The sequence below is a fragment of the Rana temporaria genome, chromosome 4 (assembly GCF_905171775.1).
Source record: "Rana temporaria chromosome 4, aRanTem1.1, whole genome shotgun sequence".
NCBI lineage: Eukaryota > Metazoa > Chordata > Amphibia > Anura > Ranidae > Rana > Rana temporaria.
In genome coordinates, this window is record NC_053492.1 from 375,347,683 (window position 1) to 375,372,999 (window position 25,317).

General features: G+C 45.2%; 1 protein-coding gene across 2 annotated transcripts in view; it reads left to right on the forward strand.

Moving 5' to 3' along the window:
- Positions 1–2,649: 2,649 nt before the first annotated feature.
- Positions 2,650–25,317, forward strand: part of LOC120937617 (adipocyte plasma membrane associated protein) — a 45,878-nt gene continuing 23,210 nt past the window's right edge. Inside the window, exons 1-3 of one of the 2 annotated variants that reach the window (XM_040350992.1) lie at positions 2,650–2,813; positions 15,289–15,405; positions 21,806–21,921. In XM_040350992.1, coding sequence (XP_040206926.1) covers positions 2,722–2,813; positions 15,289–15,405; positions 21,806–21,921 — 325 coding nt within the window. In that variant the 5' untranslated portion in view covers positions 2,650–2,721. Of the gene's footprint in view, positions 2,814–9,985; positions 10,086–15,288; positions 15,406–21,805; positions 21,922–25,317 lie in introns of those variants that run through there. The other variant, XM_040350993.1, reaches the window with a different exon arrangement.

Below are 25,317 nucleotides of genomic sequence, written 5' to 3' on the forward strand. Positions count from 1 at the left end.
GCTAAATCTCCGGCTGGGGTCAGATCCCCAGCTGGAGTCCGAATCCCTCCTTGCAATCAGCATTAGTGCGGGCTGACACTAAGCTGAGAGCAGAATTGTCGATCCCGGCGCAGTCCATTCTGAATAATGTGTCCGGGTCTCAGGCAGATGGAACCCCGGACACATGATTCAAAAACCGGACTGCCTGGGTGAAAACTGTACAGGTGGCAACCCTAGGCTGCATAGAGCTTCCAATCAGGTCCGCCTGAACAACTGACCAACAAACAAGTCAGACCTGAACGGAATGCCCATGTTAAAGGGGTCTTACTGTATCCAAGATTAAAAAAAAAAAGTTTTGCCTTTGGTTCTATTGTAACCACTTGAGCTCCGGAAGGTTTTTGGAACAAATTATGTTAATTTCCATTGACGTCTATGGGGAAACTCGCTTTGATATGCACGTGCTTTGGATTACAAGCATTCTCCTGTAAGGGATTATGCTCGTAATCCAAGATTCCACTGTATCTTTCTTTTCAGCCAGCAATTCCCTCTAATGTAAAAGCCATCCTATCTGCTGATTAGCTGCTGGATTGCTTTTAAAGGCAGCGGGAGGGGATGTCCCCCCTGTCCCCGTCGGCACCTCTCTGGGCTTGCCAGTGTGATCGGAGAGCCAGTGATCCGATATGGCGGCGGGTTACCACAGAGCTGGCCCTGGCCACCTCTGTGATCCTGGGAGGTCGGAAGTGGGGTCATGTTGTCAGATGTAAACACCACCAGTTTGTTCCCCTGGAAAGCAGAGATCAATGTTTTTTTTTAATCTCATACTTTTCAGGGTAGAGGTGATATCTGGGGTCTTAGACCCCAGATGTCTCAATATGGAGGACCTGTCATGCCTTATTTCTATCACAAGGGATGTTTAAATTTCTTGTGATAGGAATAAAAGTGCTAAAAAATTAAGGGACAGTGTAAAAAGAAAAATAAAGAAAAGTGCCACCGTCCTCTTGTGGTCGCACGCAGAAGCAAACGCAAATGTAGGTCACTTCCGCATATATAAACTGTGTTTGCACCACACATGTGAGGTATTGCCGCAAACGTTATAACGAGAGCAATAATTTTAATGTTAGACCTCAGCTGTAACGCTAAACTGGTAACCTGTAAACGGTTTTAAAGCATCGCCTATGGAGATTTTTAACTACCGTAGTTTGGCGCCATTCCACGAGGGTGAACAATTTTAAAGTGTGACATGTTGGGCATCTTTTTAACGGCGGAACATCATCTTTTATATTTTACCAAAGAATTGGGTAATATATTGTGTTTTTTTGCGTTCAAATTATATATAAAAAAAAAAAAAAATCCAAAGACATTGCGTGATGAAAAAAAAATTGCAACACACGGGCCTCTGCTTGTTTTCTTAACCACTTCCCTCCCGGACCAATTCTGCCATTTGTCTCCTACATGTAATAATCAGCAGAGGCGTTGCTAGGGGGGTGCGGGGGGTGCGGTCCGCACTGGGTGACACCCGCTAGAGGGGTGACACCATCCCATTTTTTTTTTTTTTTTTTTTTAGCTGACATGCCCAGCCTGCCCTGTGCAATCCCAGCCTGCTCTGTAACACCCCAGCCTGCTCTGTGCCACCCATCCTGCCCTGTACCACCCCAAACAGCCCTTTACCACCCCAGCCTGCCCTGTCCCCCCCCCCAAACAGCCCTGTACCACCCCAGCCTGCCCTGTACCACCCAGCCTGCCCTGTGCCACCCTGCCTGCCCTGTACCACCCCAGCCTGCCCCACTCTAAACTTTCCCATGCCACCCCAACTTGCTCTGTGCCACCTTAACTTGCCCTGTACCACCCCAATCTGCCCTATGCCACCATAACTTGCCCTATACCACCCCAACCTACCCAATGCCACCCTAACTTGCCATGTACCACCCCAACCTTTCCCATGCCATCCCAACTTGCCCTATGCCACCCTAACTTGCACTATACCACCCCAACCTGCCCTGTACCACCCTAACTTGCCCTATACCACCCCAACCTGCCCTATGCAACCCTAACTTGCCCTATACCACCCCAAACTACCCTATATCACCCCAACATGCCCTATACCACCTTAACCTGTCCTATACCACTACACCACTCTATACTACCCTAACCTGCCACTATACTGCCCTATACTATCATTTACAGGGGCTGGTTTGGGGTGCGCCCCGTGCCCGTGCGCTGCCTGCTTGGTGCTGGGCAGCCTAGACAGAGGGGGGGGGGGGGGGGTGACACCATGTTTTACTGCACCGGGTGACACCAACCCTAGTGACGCCACTGATAATCAGTATTTTTTTGCTAAAAAAAATACTCAGAACCTGCAAACATTATATATATTTTTTTACATTCAGATAACTTTTTCATTGTATTTTATTGGTAGTTGTATATGCCATTTGTGCAGGCATCTCATTCCTGTAAAGTACGTATGGGATTTTTGTGCTACTATCATGTGTGTTATAATATTCATACAATGCACTCATATGTGTGAGTAGCCCGCGGCAGCAGAAGGGTTAATGCTGACTGAAATCTCACTCTTCACCCCGAGCACTCCCTCTGAGGTAAAAGAGTTCAGCGGCACTGTGGCCAGCCCAGGGATTCATTCCTATTGGTCGAGACTGATGAAAGGTATTTTCCTATTGGCTCCGGCGTGACAGTCCACTCCCGTTAGCTGCAGCTGTGTCTGGTGCCCTTGGTGGAAGCGGGAGCATGGAGGACGGAGATGGGCTGAGGCAGCGGAGGCCTATCCGGCCGCAGGTGATCACCGATGACAGCTACGTGCAGGAAGGCGAGAGGAAAAGGCGAGTATAATACCCCGGTGCGGGGAATGCTTGCGATGTTTGCTATTGGCCAATACCTAATATGGCGATTACCCTTGCCAGCTCTAGAACTGCGCATGCACCTCTGTCGCTGCACGCCAAATGCTGCGTGAGTGAGCCTGGCATCAATAATTAGCTCTCATAAACCTGCTACTGTCTTCTTCCCCAGGGACCCATAGACAACCATTTACAACCAAGAACTAAAATAATGCCTTTTTTTTTTGTATAATGGTAGTCACTTTATTTGTATGAAAGTGTATCCAAACCTGAATGTATGTATGGTGGCTTATCCTTTATTTACATGGCTTACACTGTGGTTGGTCCTCACCAGACTTTCTTTCCTTTGTACCTGGTGGTAAGCTTTGCAATTGTTGTGACCCCCCAACCAGTGGCGTCACTAGGGTTGGTGTCACCCGATGCAAAAAAAATGGTGTCACCCCCCCCACCAACTATAGCCCCCGCTAAGTACAGACCCCCCTCCCACTAAGTACAGACACCCCCCTCAGTACAGACACCCCCCAGCATTACAGGCCCCCCTCAGCACAGACACCCCCCAGCGTTACAGACCCTTCCTCAGTGCAGAACCCCCCAGCCGTATAGATGCCCCTCTTGCATACCTTAGAACAGCTATGACAGATACACACACTGTGTGTCCCTCAAACGTAGGCTCCTCCTCCTCTGTAGATGTAAACAGAGAGGAGGAGGTGGCTTCGGTCTGTGCCACTGACGTACACAGCGGCGCGAGGGACAGCGGGCGGTTTTAGAGGTTCTGCTACCCACGGGTGTCACCCCTCTGGCCGGTGTCACCCGGGTGTGGCCTGCACCTGCCTAGCAGCCCCTCTGCCCCCAACAGAATGTGTTTGCAGGAGCAGAATTTTTGGCACTGACTGCCGCTTAGGGTGCTAATTAAGGATGAGCTCCAGCGTGTTCGCATGGTACACGTGCAGAGCCCGCCAGGAAGTCTGCACGGTGCTGCGCTAATCACAGCCAGGGAGACATTGTCCCTATGCTCGGCTGCAGAGATCGGGAAATGTTTCCCTGGCTTTGATTAGCGCCGTGCAGACTTCCTGGCTGGCTCTGCACGTGTACCATGTGAACAAGCTGGAGCTCATCCTTAGTGCTAATAGGCTGCACTGATGGACACATATACTAATAGGCTGCACTGATGGGCGCTGGTAGGCGCTATAACAGCTTCAACTCTTCTGGGAAGGCTGTCCACAAGGTTTAGGAGTGTGTCTATGGGAATGTTTGACCTTCTTCCAGAAGTGCATTTGTGAGGTCAGGTACTGATGTGGATGAGAAGGCCTGGCTCACAGTCCACCACTCAAATTCATCCCAAAAGTGTTCTATCAGCTTGAGGTCAAGTTCCACCATCCCAAACTCGCTCATCCATGTCTTTATGGACCTTGCTTTGTGCACTGTTGCTCAGTCATATTAGAACAGGAAGGGGCCATCCCCAAACGGTTCCCATAAAGTTGGGAGCATGAAATTGTCCAAAAAGTCTTGGTGTGCCAGGGCGTTAGGAGTTCCCTTCACTGTAACTAAGGGGCCAAGCCAAACCCCTGATTAACAACCCCACACCATAATCCCCCTCCACCAAATGATTTGGACCAGCGTACAATGCAAGGTCCATAAAGACATGGATGAGTGAGTTTGGGGTGGAGGAACTGGACACACTCCTGAACCTTGTGGACGGCCTTCCCAGAAGAGTTGAAGCTGTTATAGATGCAAAGGGTGGGCCAACTCAATATTGAACCCTACGGACTAAGACTGGGATGCCGTTAAAGTGTGTGTGTAAAGGTAGAACAAAAGATTACAGCGCACAAATACAAAAATGTTATTTAACCACTGCAAGGCTATTTTAAACACCTGAACACAGTGGCGGCCCGTCCATAGGGGGCGCCCGAGCGCTGCCCCCCCTCCTGTAGTCACAAAAAAAAAAGAAACGGCCCTTTAAGAATTTATTTTTTCGTTAAAATTACGTTTTTACTAATATTAACTGCAGCGCCGCCCCCTCTGGCTCTCGCAAATAACATACATTCATGCATTGCATGAATGTATGTTATTGTTGCCAGCTGCCGCTGGTCCATTCAGATGGCCGGACCTTGGGCGCCGCATACCTGAATAACGGCAGCTGGTTGGCTGTGCGGAAGTGCCTATCAGAGCCAGCGGCTTTCCGAGTACAGCCCTCGTCTCCCGGATGCTTTATTCAGGGAACGTACAGGGGGTGCGTTCCTTGGATAAGACTGACGGCCGTCTCAGCCAACCAGGTTCACCGATTCTGGTTATCGGTAACCTGATTGGCTGAAGCGTCATCGAGGGCGGGAGAAGACATTGAGGGACGTGGAAGCAGAATAGGAAGTGCATTTTACAGGGCACAGTGATGACAAAGGGCACAGTGGTGACAATGGGCACAGTGGCAACAATTAAAGGGCACAGTGACATGGACAGTGGCAACAATGGGCACAGTGGCAACAATTAAATGGCACAGTGGCATGCACAGTGGCGACAATTGAGGGGCACATTGACTGCGTTTGATGGCATGGCACAGTGGTGCGAATTGATGGCATAGTGACTGCATTTGATGGCATGGCACAGTGGTGATAATTGATGGTACAGTGGCTGCGTTTGATGGCATGGCACAGTGACTGCATTTAAATTTGCATGGCACAGTGGTGACAATTGATGGCACAGTAGCTGCGTTTGATGGCATGGCACAGTGGTGACAATTGATGGCACAGTAGCTGCGTTTGATGGCATGGCACAGTGGTGACAATTGATGGCACAGTGGCTGCATTTGATGGGCACAGTGATGCTGCAATATTTTTTTTTTTTTTTTTTTTCGTTTGCTCCCCCCAAAAAATTTTGAGCACCAGCTGCCACTGCCTGAACATATTGAGAAAATGGGGAATTGGTTGCAGCATATGGCCATATAGTGCTAAGCCCACTACTACGTCAAAGTACCCTATTATCAATGGGTCCTACGCTATCCTTGGATTGGAAGATCCTGCTTCTCTGAACCATGGGAGAAATACACTGTGTAAAGGCAGGCTCCCCAATACTTTTGATAATTATGGCCCGGATTCAGAAACAATTTACCTCGGCGTATCTATTGATACGCCGCGTAAATTCTAGCATGCGCCGGCTTATCTTCTTTCTCTATTTAGAAAGCAAGATACGCCAAAATTTGGCTAAGATACGACTGACGTAAATCTCTTACGCCGTCGTATCTTAGTTGCATATTTACGCTGGCCGCTAGGTGGCGCTTCCGGAGATTTACGCATGGAATATGCAAATTAGGTAGGTAACGCTGATTCAAAAATGTACGTCCGGCCGGCGCATTTTTTTACATCGTTTACGTAAGGCATTTTCCGGCGTAAAGTTACCCCTGCTATATGAGGCGTAGCCAATGTTAAGTATGGACGTCGGGCCAGCGTTGAATTTTGCGTTGTTTGCGTAAGTTGTTCGCGAATAGGGCTTTGCGTAAGTTACGTTCACGTCGAAACCAATGAGGCTTTGCGGTATATATATATATATATATATATATATATATATATATATATATATATATATATATATAATTATATATATAATTATATTTTTTTAATGCCATTTTCCCATCACTTCCTAGGTTTCTTGCCTAGGTGAGAATGACCTTTTAGTTGCCTGCACAAGCACCACGTTGTGTCATCGGGGGGGGGGGGGGGGGGGCTGTCTGCTTCTGTTTTTTGCAGCAAGTCTCCCAGTGACATGGCGTATGTGCGTCATTGTGGGGACAGCTGCAGGAACCCCTGAAGATACAGGCAGCCCCCTGATGATGGCAAGAGAAGATGGTGGCATTGGGTTGGGTAGTAGAGGATCCCTTTAGAACACCGCTGGATCCGTTAGGGGTATATTGTTTTGTGTAGAACCCCCCCAAAAGAGGTAAGAGGGGGCAAAAAATTAGGAGGGGGGGTTCTGTTCCTCTTTTAAATGCACATGACCCCCTGCTTTTTATCTTGTGACTTATGCTCTGGCGTTGCACGCTTTTGAAATTCCAGAAAGTTCTTCCGTGTGTAAATCCTGAGTCATTTCTAGGATGAAAGAGTGTGTGTATTTCTCAGAGGTCTTTTGAAATGTGGGTGTCATTATGGTTCCTCCTATACCTGTCAGCAAACACTCATCACTGCAATTAACTGCCATGATTTGTGAGACGTAAATGAGTATTCTGACAGATCCTTGTATGTCACGAACAAAGAGGGAAACAATTATAATCCTGTATTAATGGCATAACAAGCACAGCGACAAGTTGATATCAACCTTAGTGTTGAAATCTTCAGGTGTATCTAATGTCAAAATTATAAAGCAACAGAAAAAGTTTGGGTAGAGTTTGGAAAGTTAGCAGCCCTGTCAGATATTCATTTGTTGTCTGTGTCCCCGGTGGGGAGATTAAGGCCCCGTACACACGACCAGTTTCCTCGGCAGAATTCAGCTTCCGACCGAGTTTCTGGCTGAATTCTGCCGAGAAACCCGGCCGTGTGTACACTTTCGGCCGAGGAAGCCGACGAGGAGCTTGGCGAGGAAATAGAGAACATGTTCTCTATTTCCTCGTTGTTCTATGGGAGAACTCGGCCCGCCGAGGTCCTCGGCGGCTTCAGTGCTGAACTGGCCGAGGAACTCGATGTGTTTGGCACGTCGAGTTCCTCGGCCGTGTGTACGAGGCCTCACTCTTTTTCTTTTGGTCCTGGTGACCACTGGCATTGAAAGTGAGGGAAACTGATCATTTGCAGTATTTCTGTTATTTGTGTTTCCCAATACACTTTAACCACTTGACGTCCGCACTATAGCCGAATGACGGCTACAGCTTGGACCTGAATTTCCGGGAGGCTGTCAATAGACATCCTCCCCTTTGCCCACGCCCTACACTGTGATCACTGAGTCACTGATTCTCGGGTGATCACAGATCCGAATAAGTGGCCGGTCCCGGCCCCTTACCATGTGATCAGCTGTCAGCCAATGACAGCTGATCATGTGATGTAAACAAAGCTCGGTAATCTTTTTTTTTAAGGGACATCGGTCCCCAGTGGAAGAGGCACATCCACCTCATCAATGCCCCTTGCGCCCACCAGTGCAATAAAGTGCCACCTATCAATGCCCATCACTGCCGCCTATCTGTGCCCATCAGTGCCACCTATCAATGCCCTTTAGTGCCCACCAGTGCCGCCTTATCAGTTCCCCCAGTCATCTGCCCACTCGGCTCAGATTAGCAGGGGGTCAACGGACAGATGCCCTGCTGATCTAATTGGAGTCGTCCCCGCTATGTGAAAGGGATCTTTAGTCATCATTCATGGCGCGGTCGAAACATGTGAATCTAGCACTTTTGCAGCTTTGCAGTATTCTATCCAGTTCTCCAGAGTTGCACAGAGTAATATTACTTTAATACAGCATCAGGAAGGCAATGATCATTTTGATGTGCTGCAGCATAACATAAGAGATGCTTTGTAGCTGCTGGTACATACATGACCAAGCTCCCACTTTTTAACCACTTGAGGACTGCCGCACGACGATATACGTTGACAAAATGGCACGGCTGGGCACAAGGGCGTACACGAACGCGCCACCGGCTGCACGCTCGCGACCCGATCCTCTTCCCCGTGATCGTCCCCACTGGAACAGCGGGCCCGATCGCCGCCGGTGTCCCGTGATCGTGTCACAGAGAGGAAGAAGTGTAAACAAACCTCTCCCCATGCTTTCTAGTGAGCTTGTCACTGATCGTCTGTTCCCTGTCATAGGGAATGACGATCAGTGATGACATACGCACAGCCACGCCCCCCCTACAGTAAGAATCACTTTCTAGGGAACACTTAACCCCTACCGCGCCCCCTCCTGGTTAACCACTTCACTGACAGTGTCATTTTTATAGTAACCAGTGCATTTTTATAGCACTGTTCGCTGTAAAAATGACAATGGTGTCAGATGTGTCCACCATAATGTCACAGTCACAATAAAAATCGCTGATTACATCCATTACTAGAGAAAAACAATTATTCATAAAAATGCAATAAAACTATCCCCTATTTGGTAGATGCTATAACCTTTGCGCAAACCAATCAATAAACGCTTATTGCGATTTTTTTTTTTTACCAAAAATATGTAGAAGAATGCGTATCGGCCTAAACTGAGGGGAAAAAAAACGTTTTTTTATATATATATTTTTGGGTGATATTTATTATAGTAAAAAATATTGCATTTTTTTCAAAATTGTTGCTTTATTTTTGTTTATAGTGCAAAAAATAAGAGGTGATCAAATGCCACCAAAAGAAAGCTCTATTTGTGGTGAAAAAATTACGTAAATTTTGTTTGGGAGCCACGTCGCACGACTGCGCAATTGTCAGTTAAAGCGACGCAGTGCCGAATCGCAAAAAGGGGCCAGGTCCTTTAGCTGCATAATGGTCCGGGGCTTAAGTGGTTAAAGCTCAGATGAATTGGAAAAATGTTGGTAGGTACTATAAGAAAAGACTTGGGTTGGAAGGGACAGACAGACATGTAATATGGGACATTGGTGTCAGTTTACTATACCACAAGAGCCGGTTTGAACAGGCACGACTTGTCAGGCAACTCAGCCGCCTGACAAGTTGCGCTCCTTTCTGTACAATGAAACCGTTCTTATAGGAGCGACTCAAGTCGCGCTGACTTGGAAAAAGGTTCCTATACTACTTTGGGGCGACTTGCATTGACTTGAATATAGAAGTCATTTTGCAAGTCGCCTCTGAAATCGTGGGCAGGTCGTCTTACACATGGTATTTTTATTTCTGTGTTGTTTGCCTATTTAAATACAGGGCCGTGGAACTCCCTTTCCTCGATTGTAGGAAATGTGCCCGGACAAGTGGGGAAATGTTCGCTGTCTCATGCACTCTGCTGCTCCTCCCCCAATTCCTACCATTATAGAAAAACAGCACCATGACATATTTTGTTGCACTCGCACACGCTACTGTCTTGGCAGTCCAACCTTTCAAAAATCATGTTGTGGAGATTGCAGTGTGTGTTGTAATATGTCCTACAGAGTGATGTTTTCTGGGAACTGAGAGAGGAGCAATGGATTACAGGGAGAGAAGGAGGAAACCAACCTTGAAGCCATGCACCAATCAGCTTCACCGAGCCAATGGGTGAGGACTCGGGGGCTATGTAGGGGGTGGGGGCGATCCACAGAAGGTTATCCTGGCTCACTGGGTCCGACAAGTAGGAAGGTACTGGCCGTGTCACTGCTGCTATGAGGTAAGGTTGTTTTGCCTTGTGCATTTGGTGGTTTCTTTTGCACAAGACATATAAAGGTTCAGTGGGCGAGATAAACTGATTGGCGGTTGTAGAGGAATGCACAGTATCGCATTGTGGCGCATTGCATTTCACAGAAAATATCATGTTTAGCCTAGGTTCACACTGCTGCGAATTCAAAATCGTGGTAAAATGCGCGATTTTACCGCGATTTCGCGGCTGCGATTTCGGCCGCAATTTAATGTAAATCGCGCCCGAAATCGCAAAAAGTAGTACAGGAACTACTTTTTGAAATTGCAGATGCGGCGTCGCACTGATTAGGACAGTGCCATTGCCGACAATTGCCGCCGATTTGAGATGCGATTTGACATGTCAAATCGCATCTCAAATCGTTCCAAATCGTACCCAGTGTGAACCTGGGCTAACACATGTAAAGTTAGGCGCAGAAACCATGATCCTGATTATTTTGCGCCCCATCCTCTTGACGCAGTACTGCACACCTACATTGTATGAGATATTGACACATTGTTTCCTGACAAATGATTTACTCCGTGCAAATCGCGCAACTTTTGTGTGACAGGTCGCACTTTAGGATATTTTTATTTTTCATCAAACTAGTCGCATCTTTCTGTTCAAACCCTTCAACTTGAACAATTATTTGGTGCATTCTATAAATCAGTGTTCCGTGTACCAAATATTTCGCACAATCAGCAGTTTATCGGGCCCAGTATGCAGTATGCAGCTGACGCCTGCTGCCTTTTAGGACCTAAACTGAGTGATCAAAAACCGCTGATCGTCCGTTCTCAGTCTTTAGTGAGCAGAGAGACGGTGAATGTCAGTTACTGCTTTCTACTCTGCCCCTCCAGCGCTCACTGGGGCACCAGGCTGTGGAGGGGGCAGGAGAAGCTGCTTCAGGCTGAGCCAGCTGCAGGTTAAATAACTGTGCAGATCCTGACATTAAAGTCGGGAACCCATTCAGGGTCTGGAGCGCCTGAATGACATCAGCCAACAGCAGACTTTAGCTCGCTGTCAGCTGAATAGAGCGAAGCGCACTCCTGTGACACACAGGAGAACTAGGGCCAAAAGAGCTTTGTAGATTCACTTTAAATGTTTTTTAAAGTAAAAGTAGGAGCTTCTTCTAATTGTTGGTTGCTTTGCTGTCTCTGATTTTGTACTTTGTGTCACTTATCTACAGAGAGCTTGCAGGTTGGGAAAGTCAGAACCTTTTTGTTTCATGGTCAGTGATGCATAAAGTACTGAAACCGTTATTCCAGCCTGTTCATGTATGATCTATGATGTCATCCACCCTCCTGTTAGCATATTACTTCTCTGTAGACATATCCAATTTGTTTTGTTCTGATTTATTTTATCAACAATTTTTACAAATCTGTTTATTCAGAAATATTTCAATTAACGAAAACCTGTTTAACAATTTTTTGTCAAATTCGAATATTAAAAAAGTTGAATATCGAAACTAATAACTAATTACCGTATTTATCGGGGTATTGCGCGCTCCTGCGTATAGCGCGCACCCCTAAAGTGGACCCGCAAAACTGTGGAAAAAAGATTTTTGTACTTACAGTTTTTGTGTCTTGCGCGGCGGCCTCGTCGGGTCCGGCGCCCGTCTGCGGCAGCGGGTGTCCTCTTCGTCGGGTCCGGCGTCCTTCTGCGGCATCCTTCCCGCTCGATCCCCGCTTTCCCGCGCCGAGTTTGAATACTGCGCCGGCATATACCGAGCGCAGTACACACGTTTATAGTCGGGCAGGCTCGGCTACTCTCGCGCTCACGTCCTGTACGTCCAGGACGTGAGCGCGAGAGGAGCCGAGCCTGCCCGACTATACACGAGTGTACTGCGCTCGGTATATGCCGGCGCAGTATTCAAACTTGGCACGGGTATCGGCGTATATCGCGCACCCACGATTTTGCCCTGATTTTCAGGGCAAAAAAGTGCGCGGTATACGCCGATAAATACGGTAATAATAATTATTACTAACTATTAAATTATAGGTATTGGAATTCCTTTTAAAATTTGGCTGTTGGTGAACGTAATGAATACGAATTTATCCAAAGTTACGAATTGCCTAAAATAACGAATTCTGCTTCTAAGCGAATGGAACATAACAAATTAATAATAGTGATGATTAATAATAAAAACATTATTATTAATATTCGTTACGTTCCATTCATAGATGCGGCATTTGTTATTTCGGATAATTCGTAACACTAACGGACAAATTTGAAAGGAAATTCCAATACCTATAATTTAGTAGTTATAATTTAGTAGTTAGTTATTATTAGTTACCGTAGTTTTATTTCAAATTTTTGTCCTTTTTGAATTTTTCGGATTTTCTTTCTTATTTTTTAATTTTCGAATTTTAACAATTTATTCGAAATAACGAATTTCGATGATAACGACCCCCAAAAAAAATGAAACAAAAACAAAGACATTTTTGGCAGTGCACGTTCCCTTCTCAGTACATGAGCATGCTTCATACCTGTTTTGACTGGGGTTGGGCTTTAAACAAAAGATATACTTATGTTTTTGGTTAAACTTCTAAAAATGTGGATATGTGTTGGCAAACGGCGGCATTTATAAGCTGTTGCTTTTCGTTTTCTAGTGGCAGTGGGAGGTGGTCTGTTTGTGTGGGTTGGTGGTGGGGGGCAGAGGGGGTGAGGGTACATACATGCTGGTTCTGTTTTTTCTTTGATTATGAAAGTTTCATGATCTTCATTCATTCAGGCTGATGAAACACCAATGTAGGATAAAGCGTGACCGTTTTGCAATAAGAGCAGTTGAAAGATTTCTGTACTTTGTCCTGCCTCAGACGTCCATGTTGGCACGCAGGACAGGTCAGGCGTTATTTGGTTTCATGATTTTAACGACATGACTGTTTACAAAGTTGGCCATACACTTTTTTTTTTTTCTTTAGTCAAAAGGCTGAAAAAAAAACAGATTACGCCATCCGCACAGACAAGGTGGATGTCAAGTCCCCCCTGAAGTGCGTTTGCCTACAATGGTACAAAAGTACCATGTGATCCGGTTGCAGTGCGTTCCCAAAAGTTGTGCATGCGCTACTTTTGGTGCAATTAAATGCGATTTTAGCCCATTTAAAATGAATAGGCTCATGTTGCACCGCACTGAATTGCATGTGAATTGCACAGAAATGCTCTGCACATTCCTGTGTAATTCATAGGGCGAACCCGGCCTAAACAAAGCTAAATTGAATGCAGGCAAACGCACAGTGTGAATTATACCATTTAAAATGATTGCATGCATCTACTGTATATACATTTAGAATTGTTATAAATGCGTGTATGTCATTGCCATTGAGAATGGGGCCCAACAACTCTAAATTAGTAATGACTTGCATATAACAAAACATGATTGCTGTTTGGCTGAGTTTATTGTAAACAGAGCTGTGTTGCTGGTTAAACAATATTGATGCTTAAGGCTGCTTTCACACTCATCTGTGTGAAAGCAGCCTTAAAGTGGTTGTAAAGGTGAAAAAACATCAGACAGTACTTTACTTACCTGACCCCTCGAAAGTCCCACGCTCGTCCCAGTCATCCCCTTTGGTTCCTAGCCTGGCCATTGATTACCTACACTGGATGGATTGAAAGCAGCGCAGCCATTGGCTGGCGCTAATAACACACTAACAGTGTCAGAAGTAAAAAGTGAATAAGTTAAATAAATAATAAAAAAGTAATCAATAATAAATAGCGTGCCGATGCACAAAAAAAGTCCATAGTGATTAACTGCTTGCCGACCAGCCGTCGCAGTTATGCTGGGCGAGAGCACGTAGCTATACGTCACCTCGCCGAGCAGCCAATAGGGTGCGCACCCCGCTCGCCCCTGACGCGCGTGCCCGGCGGTAGCTCGTTATAGCTCCAACACACAGCTCCCGGTCCTTTCCGGCGGGGGAAATGACCGGTCGTATGTTCATACAATGTATAAGCAGCGATTTGTCATTTCCCCATGTCAGTCCACCCCTCTTTCAGTTTGAACACACTCAGGGAACATGATCAACCCCTTCCTCGCCCCCTAGTGCTAACCCCTTCACTGCCCGTGGCATTTTTATAGTAATCAATGCATTTTTATAGCACTGATCGCTATAAAAATGCCAATGGTCCCAAAAATGTGTCAAAAGTGTCCGCCATAATGTTGCAGTACCGATAAAAATCGCTGATCGCCGCCATTACTAGTAAAAAAAAATATTAAGAAAAATGCCATAAAACTACCCCCTATTTTGTAAACGCTATAACTTTTGCGCAAACCAATCAATAAACCGCATATTGCGTTTTTTGTTTCTTTTTTACGAAAAATATGTAGACGAATACGTATCGGACTAAACTGAAGGAAAAAAAAACTTTTTTTTTTTTATATTATTTTTTTGGGGATATTTATTATAGCAAAAAGTCAAAAATATTCAATTTCAAAATTGTCGCTCTATTTTTGTTTATAGCGCAAAAACTAAAAACCGCTGAGGTGATCGAATACCACTAAAAGAAAGCTCTATTTGTGGGGAAAAAAAGGACTCGAATTTTATTCGGGAGCCACGTCGCACGACCGCGCAATTGTCAGTTAAAGCGACGCAGTGTCGAATCGCAAAAACTGGCCTGGTCTTTGACCAGCAATGTGGTCCGGGGGTTAAGTGGTTAAGCAGATATACGCGCTGCTGTTAATCACATCCAATGACGCAGCGCGCCGGGGGCGGGGCCGAGTGATACAGTCGGCGGCTATGGCCACCGATGTATCACGGGAGAGCGCCCGCAAGAGCTTTCCACCATGCATGCTCGCATTAAGGTGCAAAGCTCTTGCGGAGGGGGAGCCACGACAGCCGCCGAGGGACCCCAGAAAACGTGGATCGGGGCTACTTTTGCAAAACGAGCCACACAGTGGAGGTAAGTATAACATGTTTGTTATTTAAAAAAAAATGTTTTACTGTAGTGTCAGTTTAAGCTGGTCATACATTATACCATTTTCTTATTCAATTTCCTTTAGATTTACCTTCAATTATGTAGTGCAAGGGCCTGCCTGATTGCATACAAATGAAGGTGTTTAGGTTTGATCTCATATTATTTAAATTTGATAAATCTAAAGGAAAATTGTATAATGTATGGCCAACCTTGCATATGAAAATGCCTTTTTCAAGTCTCTCCTACTTTTATTCCTGTTTGGTAAATATTGATATTTTCTGATCCACAGCACATACAGCGGCAAAGTGTTCCGTGCCACCTTAACATGCCTGGCCTTGGCACTGATCATTCCTTCGCTGGCAGCCATCTGTCTTCTAGAGAGCCCCATAGAGCCCCATGTGTTAAGGTAAGGCAACACAATATCATAGCTTTTCCTTTGCTTCTGTCTTCATTCTAAAGGGCAGAATTTTAAAGTGCTCGGCTGCAGCAGACATTTTACTGTTGGGTTGAATTGATGCACTCATTTCAAAATGACAAATGAGACCTGTACAGTAAACATAGACTACCTACTGAGCAGTTCAGTTTTTAATAACATTTACTGGAACACACTAGCTCACCCTTCTCCCTTTTGTCTGGATTTTGGATATTGGAATGCAGAGCTGCTGATGATCCTAGAAAACCTTATGTAAAAAAATGTTCAAACCTGTCTTGGAAATGTGAATACAAAGGCTGATGCAGGAAGCAGTTAGAGGGGAAGTTATACAGAACAGACTTTGGGAAGTACACTCTTAGGCTCCGCTCTCACTAGTGCGACTGCAAAGTCATGCCATTTCCAGTGTGACTTGGCAATGCTGTTTTCTTGCGACTTATTACACTCTATGGCATTGAAGCTGCACAGAAAATTCTGGTTGGCTGCACGTCTGGTTAAAATCGCCTTAGGCCTTTCACACTGAGGCGTTATGAGCGTTGGCTAGCGGGGCGCTTTTAACCCCCTGTAGAGGCCGAGAAAAGATTAAAATGTTGTTCTTCAGTTATTCGTTTCCCTGTCAGGTGCAATAAATCTTCCTGTCTTCTGGGTTATGTAAAGAATTCTGCTGTGTTAAGTTTTATGTGGAATTTTGAAGACATGGGAGTGGAGATTTAATGGTTATAGACAGTATACATAAGAGGATAAACTCCAGGCACCTTAAAAAAAAAATGTAAGGTAAAGGTCGATTTCCCTTAATGCAAATCTAAACCCAGAAACAAAAATGCAATCTATCGAGGCTTAGCAGTGCTTAGATGTGTTGGCTGCATTAGTTTTCTTTTCAGGCTTTTTACCTTGGTAGTCCTGAAAATAAAACACTTTCTGTCCCTGGATGGCTATGCTCACTCCTCAACTGTATCCATGCAGGGAACCATGTCTGTCACACAGGCTGGACTTCAAATGCATCTTTCCCTGTGCTCATCTCCATTACATAGGGAGACATTACATTGGGGAGACTAGCATTTTACACAAATGAGGTTACGTTGTTTTAGGCATTAAATTATAGAACTCCCAGTAACCCAAAAGGGAGACTGGAGCATGGGGATTTTAATTCTGCCAATACAAAAAAACGTTACAAATACATTAAAAAAACATATCCATGCAATCGCCATATTGGGTATACAATGTATATCCCATTAAATTTGTGGATCGACATGTTTCGCATAAAATATTGCTTCCTCAGGATCCACCTTTTTGTATGATCTTAGGATATGGCGAATGGTAGAAAGTCTACAATGAGCAAGATTATTGAAACGCAGGGTGTGTCCAGAATATAATGACGTTCCTGCGCTCGAGAAGGGCTCCGTGAAGAGAGAAGCTGGCCAAGGTCACTTGGGGTGGGGTGCAGGCATATGTTGGAACACTGATCAGTTGCATTCAAGCCCCATCAGAGTTGAGGCATTCTTTTTTGTGACACTGTGTTCAAATGCCTCGTATTGAAAAAATTGCAAGCACGTTTGGAATAGCGGTACGGGATAAAATTTTGTGTAAAAGTGCATCAGAAATGGTGAGGAAAGCTTATGAAGAAAATGCGCTATCATCTTAAAAAGTGTACCAATGGCACAAGGCTTTCAAGCAAGGACAAGAAGGTGTTAAAGACAAACAATGATCAGGACGGCCCTCTTCGTCAAAAACAGAACAGAATGTGAATGCAGTGAGGTCTGTTTTCAAAAATACAAAAAAAGAAAGTTGTGCATATAATATATCTGCTAGGTTCATGCGTCCTCAGCACTCTCACCCCTCTACACCCTAGATATTCCCCCCCAGCACTGTTACCATATACCATAAGATACCCCTGGTATTATAACCCCACTACATCCCTTATAGCCACCCAAGATACCCAGAGCATTGCTACCCCCTATACACCCCAGATCCCCCCTCAGCATTGTTTTTCCCCATGCACCCTTGATACCCCCCCCCCCCCCCCCAGCACCATTATTCCATCCATGCATACCCACCTTCAGCACTGAACTCGCCTATACCAATCAAGCAGGCAGAAGTAGGGGTGGAGGAGGAAGCATCCCTCCGGGCATTCTGAGCCCTTCGGTGCAAACAGTGTTGGACAGCTGGGTTCACCATGACAGCATACACATTGCAAATTCCGCAGATGGGCTCTCGGTGCTGCCGATTCAGCAGCTCCCACTCCAGCTCCTACCCCGCAGCCTTCGAGTCCCAAGCATTCAAGCTGCATAGGGCAGGGTCAGAGCATCACTGGTGCTCCGCCTGCCCACTCTTGCTGGCTGTGAAATGGATATCGTTCTACACAGTGCACCGCTGCCAGCCTGCCTCCCCTGTGTATCCATCACTCTCATTGCCATCATGGGGCCCCCAATTTATGGGTAGAATTGGCTCAAGGACCGGTTGCTTTGGGGAAAGTGCAGGGGCCCCCCGTGCAGCATGGGGCCCCTGGGCAGTGCCACTCATTAAGACAGCCCTGTATCAAAGTACTGTATCCGGGAGAGTACAAAGAAAAACATAGAGGCTACTGTGAGGAGGAGAACACAGAGAATTTTATCTTCTATAACACACAAATACATAAATATGCCATAAATGCATATGGGACCTGGCTCCTCAAATACCCCCCCCCCCCCCCCAGATATCACACAAACTACACTTACCCTGAAAAAAACAGGGGATCAAAGTAATTTTCAATATGTATATTCAAAAGTATAAATGTATACTCCCACTTGAAGCCTAGGTTCACACCAGTGTTAATTTTGGCAGAAAATTTCGATATAGTTTTAGTCTTGGTCTTAGGACTACAATGGCATTTTAGTTTTAGTTCCATTTTAGTCTTCTGCAATTGTTTTAGTTCTAGCTGTATTTAGTCAACTAAATCTCCAGGACATTTTAATCAAAAATCTCCAGTATATTTTAGTCAACTAAAACTAAATGGGTGTAGTAAAATTGTAATGCATTATTTAAGCTTTTCTCTACAATTTCCTAACTCATATACTGCTGGAGTGAAAAATCAAATTTGTTATTGAGGTATGAACATGCACTACAGATCAGTGTTAATTTTTACGTCAAATTTCAATTTAGTCCTGGTCTTTTTTGACTAAAATGCCATTTTAGTTCTAGTCATATTTTAGTTATGTCAATTGTTTGTCATATTTTTTAGTCGACTAAAATGGTATTAAGTTAGTCAACTAAAATGTTTTAGTCAACGAAATTAACACTGGTTTACACTGGCATCAGGATTGAAATCGTGGGAGTTCAGCACGATTTCATACCCGCATGTCAGTCCGACTTCGGGGGCAATTTGAGAGATTTCTGTGAGGGTTCCTGCATAGATGTCTATTGAAATCGCACCCAAAGTTGCCAAAAGTAGTACAGAAACTACTTTTGGGAATCGGGGCGGCGACACAAAGTCGGCGTTGCACTGATTCGGACATTGCCATTGCCGGCAATAGCCGCTGATTTTACATGCCAAATCGCAGCAATATTCCATTGCGGTCGGCTTAGAATATGTAAATCACTAGATACGCCTATTCACGAACGTACGCCTGGCCGACGCAGTACAGATACGCAGTTTCCGTAAGAGATAGGCAGCCTAAAGATAAAGATGCCCCCTAGGTGGCGTAGCCAATGTTAAAGTATGGCTGCCGTTCCCGCTTCGAAATTCGAAAATTTTACGTTGTTTGCATAAGTCGTCCGCGAATAGGGATTTACGTTATTTACGTTCTCGTCAAAATCAATAGGACCGTGCGGCGTACTTGGCCGCAATGCACACTGGGAAATGTAGGCGGACGGCGCATACGCCGTTCCAAAAAAACGTCAATCACGTTGGGTCAAACTAAATTAGCATTAAACATGCCCCCTCAGCCTATTTTGAATTAGGTGCGCTTACGCCCGCCGCATTTACGCTACGCCGCCGTAAGTTAGGAGGCAATTACTTTGAGAATACAGTACTTGCCTCTCTGACTTAAGGCGGCGTAGCGTAAATACGATACGCCACGCCGCCTTAAAGTTGCGCGGGGCTAGGTGAATCTAGCTATATGATATCAGTTTAAGGCCAGCACTGCTGGGTAAAATCTCCAGGATTCTTTCATGCCTTTAAAAGCTCCTTTAGGAAGATTTCCCCTCATTTCTGTCTCCGCCATCCAAAGCACACAAGGGTATCATCATGTGGAAGTAAGTCTTCTGGCATGTTCTGAGGAATGTGACACCTTCATATGGCTTTTTACTGGCTGTGGAACTTGGAAAAACTCTATTTTGTGGAAATATTTCACCAGGGTAATAAGAGACATTAGATGGCAGGATCAAGTTGACAGCAACCACTAAAAGCAGATGGGTTTTGATGTCCTTCATTACAGCAATTGTGTATAGGTATCCTTAGATGGGATGGGTATTGCCTTTTTTTTTTTGCAATTTTTGTATTTTGCTCCCCGAGAGGGAGAGCGTCCCCAGTCAGCTCTGCGGGGGATTCCTCCCCCTCCCTCTGCTCGCCGACACTGCATAATGCGAGCACTCACACAACCAGATATTCTAGCCTGGACCGTGTTTAAGTGTGTGCACTGCAGACTGCAGTACACTGTAATCACTGAACTACATTATCTCCATCCCTTCTCTCCCCCCCCATCTGTTTCCCTCCCCCTCTCCTGTTCTTTCAAAACATTCACAATTTACTTTCACTTTCAGTTAGGCAGATAATATACGGTGCAAATTTCTTTCCTGCATCCACAGATTGCAGGAAAGAAACTTGCATGATTCCCCCCATCAACAGACAGTGGTGACAGGGGAATATCCCTCCTGCCCGGCAATTATATTCTCCTGACAAACAGTGATTATCACTAGTGACTATACGGCAACCACTAGTGATAATTATAAGAGAATCTGCTCATTAATGGTTTAAATCTCAGCCAGTTTCTGCTGAACCAGCTGAGATTTAAACTGTCTATGGCTGGTCTTAGCTCTTAGGCAGCCCATACATTGATTAGCACTGTGGAGTGTCGGCTTCCTGGCGGGATCGGGCATGTGGGATTTCAAATACACCCGAGCCCATCTCTATTGGTTGTAGACAGTTGAGCTCCCTGCAGGTTGCAGGTTGCTTAGCAGCAGTGGACCCTTCTCTGACATGCTGATCGGGATGCAATCCAGGTGATGCTCTTAGTCAAATCCTAGTAATAAATATCAGTGATTTTATTGATCAAAGCCCACGCTTTACAGGCATAGAGCCCACATGGCTGCTGATCATACGGTTGATTATATTTATGTGGTTGTACTCTTGATGCTAATAAATACTGTGTTTATTAGATCTGACTGGGAGCATCACCTGGATCACATGCCGATCAGCATGTCAACAGAGGAGGTTATACAGCATTACTGCTGCTAGGTGACCAGCTGGGGGCTCGGCTCTCTATAACCAATAGTGCCAGCCTTCCCCTGCATGCACCCATAATGTCACCAGCACTAGGTCCTAATAGACTGCCGCCGCTGCCAAGGAGACAGATGCCAGACCAGCGCTGTAAATAGCAGGGACAGGACAGCTGGGGATCCCCACTGTGGCAGAACACCAGGGCCCGGTGGCAAGACAACCTTTGCAACAATGATAGTTCTCCCACTGCTTTGGACCCTTATATTTTCTTGGTGTGCTGGTGACATATATCTCTTGTTTTCTGCCACCCTGGGGGGCCCCAGTATAGTAGGAAGGGAGCTCACTGCAGAACATGTGAAAGGGCCCATAGTGGGATCGTAGTAAAGGGCCCCAGGATATATATATATATATATATATATATATATATATATATATATATATATATATATATATATATAATTGCATTTTATAGTTGGCCCCCCTACTTTTGTCCCTGTCCCCCCATGTGCCCCCCCTAAATATGAAAGCTGGAGACGCCACTGCTGATCATCTGCTTCGCTGGATTGGATTACACTTGGGTATATGGGCAACAGGGGACAGCACCTGATGCCCAAAACAGAGGAAGCACTTGCCTTGTAAGATCACTTTTGCTCACTTGCAGTTGTTTTCTACCAAATACCGGCAGGTATCAGGCTATGCTCCCTACCGCCACCACGTCCTTCATAGACCTAATCGGACAGTCTGTGTGCTTTAGAGTATAGTGGTATAAAAAAGAATGTTGCCTCTTGAAGCTGAAGCTTTTGCAGGTTGTATTTGCTCATGTAATGTCAGGAATGCTACTTCAGATATTCCAGCCCTCTGTTTAAGCAAATTTAATCCAGTCAGGCGTCATACACCTCTGTGTGGTACATGATTGTTATAAAATTACCTCTTGCCAATTTATCTTGTTTGTTTTTCTTTTAGTTTTCCAACGCCTCCTCTAATGATGGGTGCCCTAGAGGCAAACCTTAAGCTGAGAAAAGCTGAGCGCCTGTACGAAGACCAGTTGGTAGGCCCAGAATCTATTGCAAATATTGGTGGTGAGTTATCATTTTAGGTTTTTTTGATCATCATTCTTAGGACCAACAACATCAGACAGGCATATCTACAGTTGTATTCAAAATTATTCAACCCCCCACTGAAATTGATTGTTTTGGCCAGTTTGACATTGATTTTGATCATTCAGTCATCCTGCTTACAATTAAATCAAAGAGGCACGTGTAGGTCAGACAAATATAACATAACATTTATAATAAAATAACCACAAATGTCTTTTCTGTGCTCACATCATTATCAGTTTTATTCAACCCCCAAGTGACATTCAATCTTAGTACTTAGTACAACATCCTTTTACAGTTATAACAGCTTTTAAACGTGAAGCATAGCTTGACACAAGTGTCTTGCAGCGATCTACGGGTATCTTCGCCCATTCGTCATGGGCAAAAGCCTCCAGTTCAGTCACATTCTTAGGCTTGCGCACTGCAACTGCTTTCTTTAAGTCCCACCAGAGGTTCTCAATCGGATTTAAGTCTGGTGACTGTGATGGCCACTCCAAAATGTTCCAGCCTTTAATCTGCAACCATGCTCTAGTGGACTTGGAGGTATGCTTGGGATCATTGTCCTGTTGAAAGGTCCAACGTCTCCCATGCCTCAGGTTTGTGACGGACTGCATCACATTGTCATCCAATATCTCCTGGTACTGAAGAGAATTCATGGTACCTTGCACATGCTGAAGCTTCCCTGTACCTGCAGAAGCAAAACAGCCCCAAAGCATGATTGACCCCCCGCCATGCTTCACAGTGGGCAAGGTGTTCTTTTCATCATAGGCCTTGTTCTTCCTCCTCCAAACATAGCGTTGATCCATGGGCCCAAACAGTTTCATCAGTCCACAGAACACAATCCCAAAACTTCTGTGGTTTGTCCACATGACTTTTGGCATACTGCAGTCGACTATTCTTATTCTTTAGAGACAGCAATGGGGTGCGCCTGGGAGTTCTGGCATGGAGGCCTTCATTACGCAGTGTGCGCCGTATTGTCTGAGCAGAAACTTCAGTACCCACATCTGACAAATCTTTTCTCAGTTCCTCAGCAGTCACAAGGGGACTTTTCTCCACTCTACGCTTCAGGTAGCGCACAGCAGTTGAAGTCAGCATCTTCTTTCTGCCACGACCAGGTAGCGTTTCAACAGTGCCCTTTGCCTTGAATTTGCGAATGATGCTTCCTATGGTGTCTTTTGGTATGTTTAACATCTTTGCAATCTTCTTATAGCCATTGCCCTTCCTGTGAAGAGTAATCACCTCTTCTCTTGTCTTCCTGGATCAATCTCTTGACCTCACCATGTTTGTAACCACACCAGTAAATGTCTAGAAGGAGCTGAGTATCACAGTCATTTTAAAGCTGCCTAATTAATGCATATTAGGCTTTATTGCTGCTCCTTGACATCCACAGGTGTTTTCAATACATGATTGAATACACTTCAATGAACCTATGTTCTTCAGAGTGGTAGTCTTTAAGGGGTTGAATAATTGTGTAAATGAAGAATTCACAAAATAAACATTTACTACTGTATTACAAAACCGATTGATGTCATTTTAGTTGCATATGGTTCTTTAAGAAGTCCTTGTAGGATTTCATTCTGAATACAATTACAAATGTACACTAAATTCCCTAAAACCCTTTACAGCATTGGGGGGTTGAATAATTTTGAACACAACTGTAGGAAATTAACTGAAAATGGGGGGGGGGGGGGCGGGGGGAGCATGTTCAGAGGACATATAAAAGGCTTTATCCTGGGATTTTGTAAAAGATCTTTTTGGTGAAAAAAAAAAAGCAAAAAATTCTAAATTTTATTTTTAATTGTTTGCTTAATGAGGTTGCACAATGAAGATCACAGGAGTCCTGTGGTTTAGTTAAATATTTGCTGGTGACAAGTGGTCAGCTTAAAGCGGCAGTAAAATCCTTAAAGAACAAAAAAAATACACCTGCACCGCATATTGGCACATTATGGCATGGTTCCTTTTAAAACAAAGCCCTTCAGTGGCACATTGTCACCGGTGCCAAGGGCTTCCATCTTCCCACAGTCCTCCTTCCGGGTTCGTGGGCTCCAGGTGTGTGATAGGCCAAGCCGCAATGACGTCACTCCTGCGCATGCACCTGGCAGTTACCTCCGCAACACAGAACTCTGAAGGTACAGCACGGGTATGCCGTCCCTTCAGATTGCATGCGCCAGTGATTTCACCGGCTGCATCCCGTGTGAATCTCTCCTAAACCATGCGGGTTTAGGAGATATTCACTGTAGCTAAAGGTATGCCTTATTATAGACTTACCTGTAGGTACAAGTTAAAGTGGACTTTACTACCACTTTAAATCCTATCTCTGGGCACTTAAAAAATTTCCCTTTATATAGGGGTCCCCAACCAAATCCTTCCTTTAGCCTAAGTCAGACTAGAGAATGGTTAGAACCTCTCTAAGATTTTTATTGTCTGTTTTCCCATTTGGGAGATTCATCCTCACTTTATGTCCTTTGACTAAAACAGGAGTGAAGGTGAAATCTGCCATTGGAGACATCTGTTCTAATGACAGCTCTAAGGCCCCATACACACGAGAGGATCCATCCGCTGGAATTGATCCGCGGACCGGCTCCAGCGGATAGATCCCCTGGTGTGTACAATCCAGCGGATCTGTTTCCGCGGATTTTTATCCCCTGGGATGGATTTCAAGCGGATAAAAATTTGAAGACATGCTTTCAAATCTATCCGCTTGAATCCATCCCAACGGATTGATCCGCTGGTCTGTACAGACTCACCGGATCAATCCGTCCGAAGGGATCCCCCGCATGCGTCGTAATGATTCGACGCATGCGTGGAATTCCTTATATGACCTCTTCGCCGCGTCATCATCGCGGCGACGGCTCGACACGTCATCGCGAGGGGATTTCGGCGCGGATTTCGATCCGATGGTGAGTACACTCCATCGGATCCAAATCCTCGCAAATCCTCGAGAGGATTTATCCGCGGAAACGGTCCGGTGGACCGTATCCGCGGATAAATCCTCTCGTGTGTACTAGGCCTTAAAGGTCGTATTTTTTCCTTTGGAGAAATTTCCCCCTAATTTCTGGTGTTTTTTTTTTTTGTAGACGATGAGGGAAAATTTCCCCAGTAGAGGACGATCGGCAATAATAGCCCAACAGATGGTCTAACATTATTATATCCGAAAGCCTAAGGGCTGGTTCACACCAGAGATAAAGAAAGCACTTTCTTTTTTTTTTATACAAACTTTATTGAGATGTCACGCAGAAATCTCATAAAGTTTAATTGCTGACCATGTAGTATGAGGCAGTGGATTGTCTCGCACTGCACTTATAAAAAGTACTGCATACAGTGCTTTTTTTTTTTTTTTCTTCAGTGCACCATGCCTGCACACCCCCTATGGCGCAG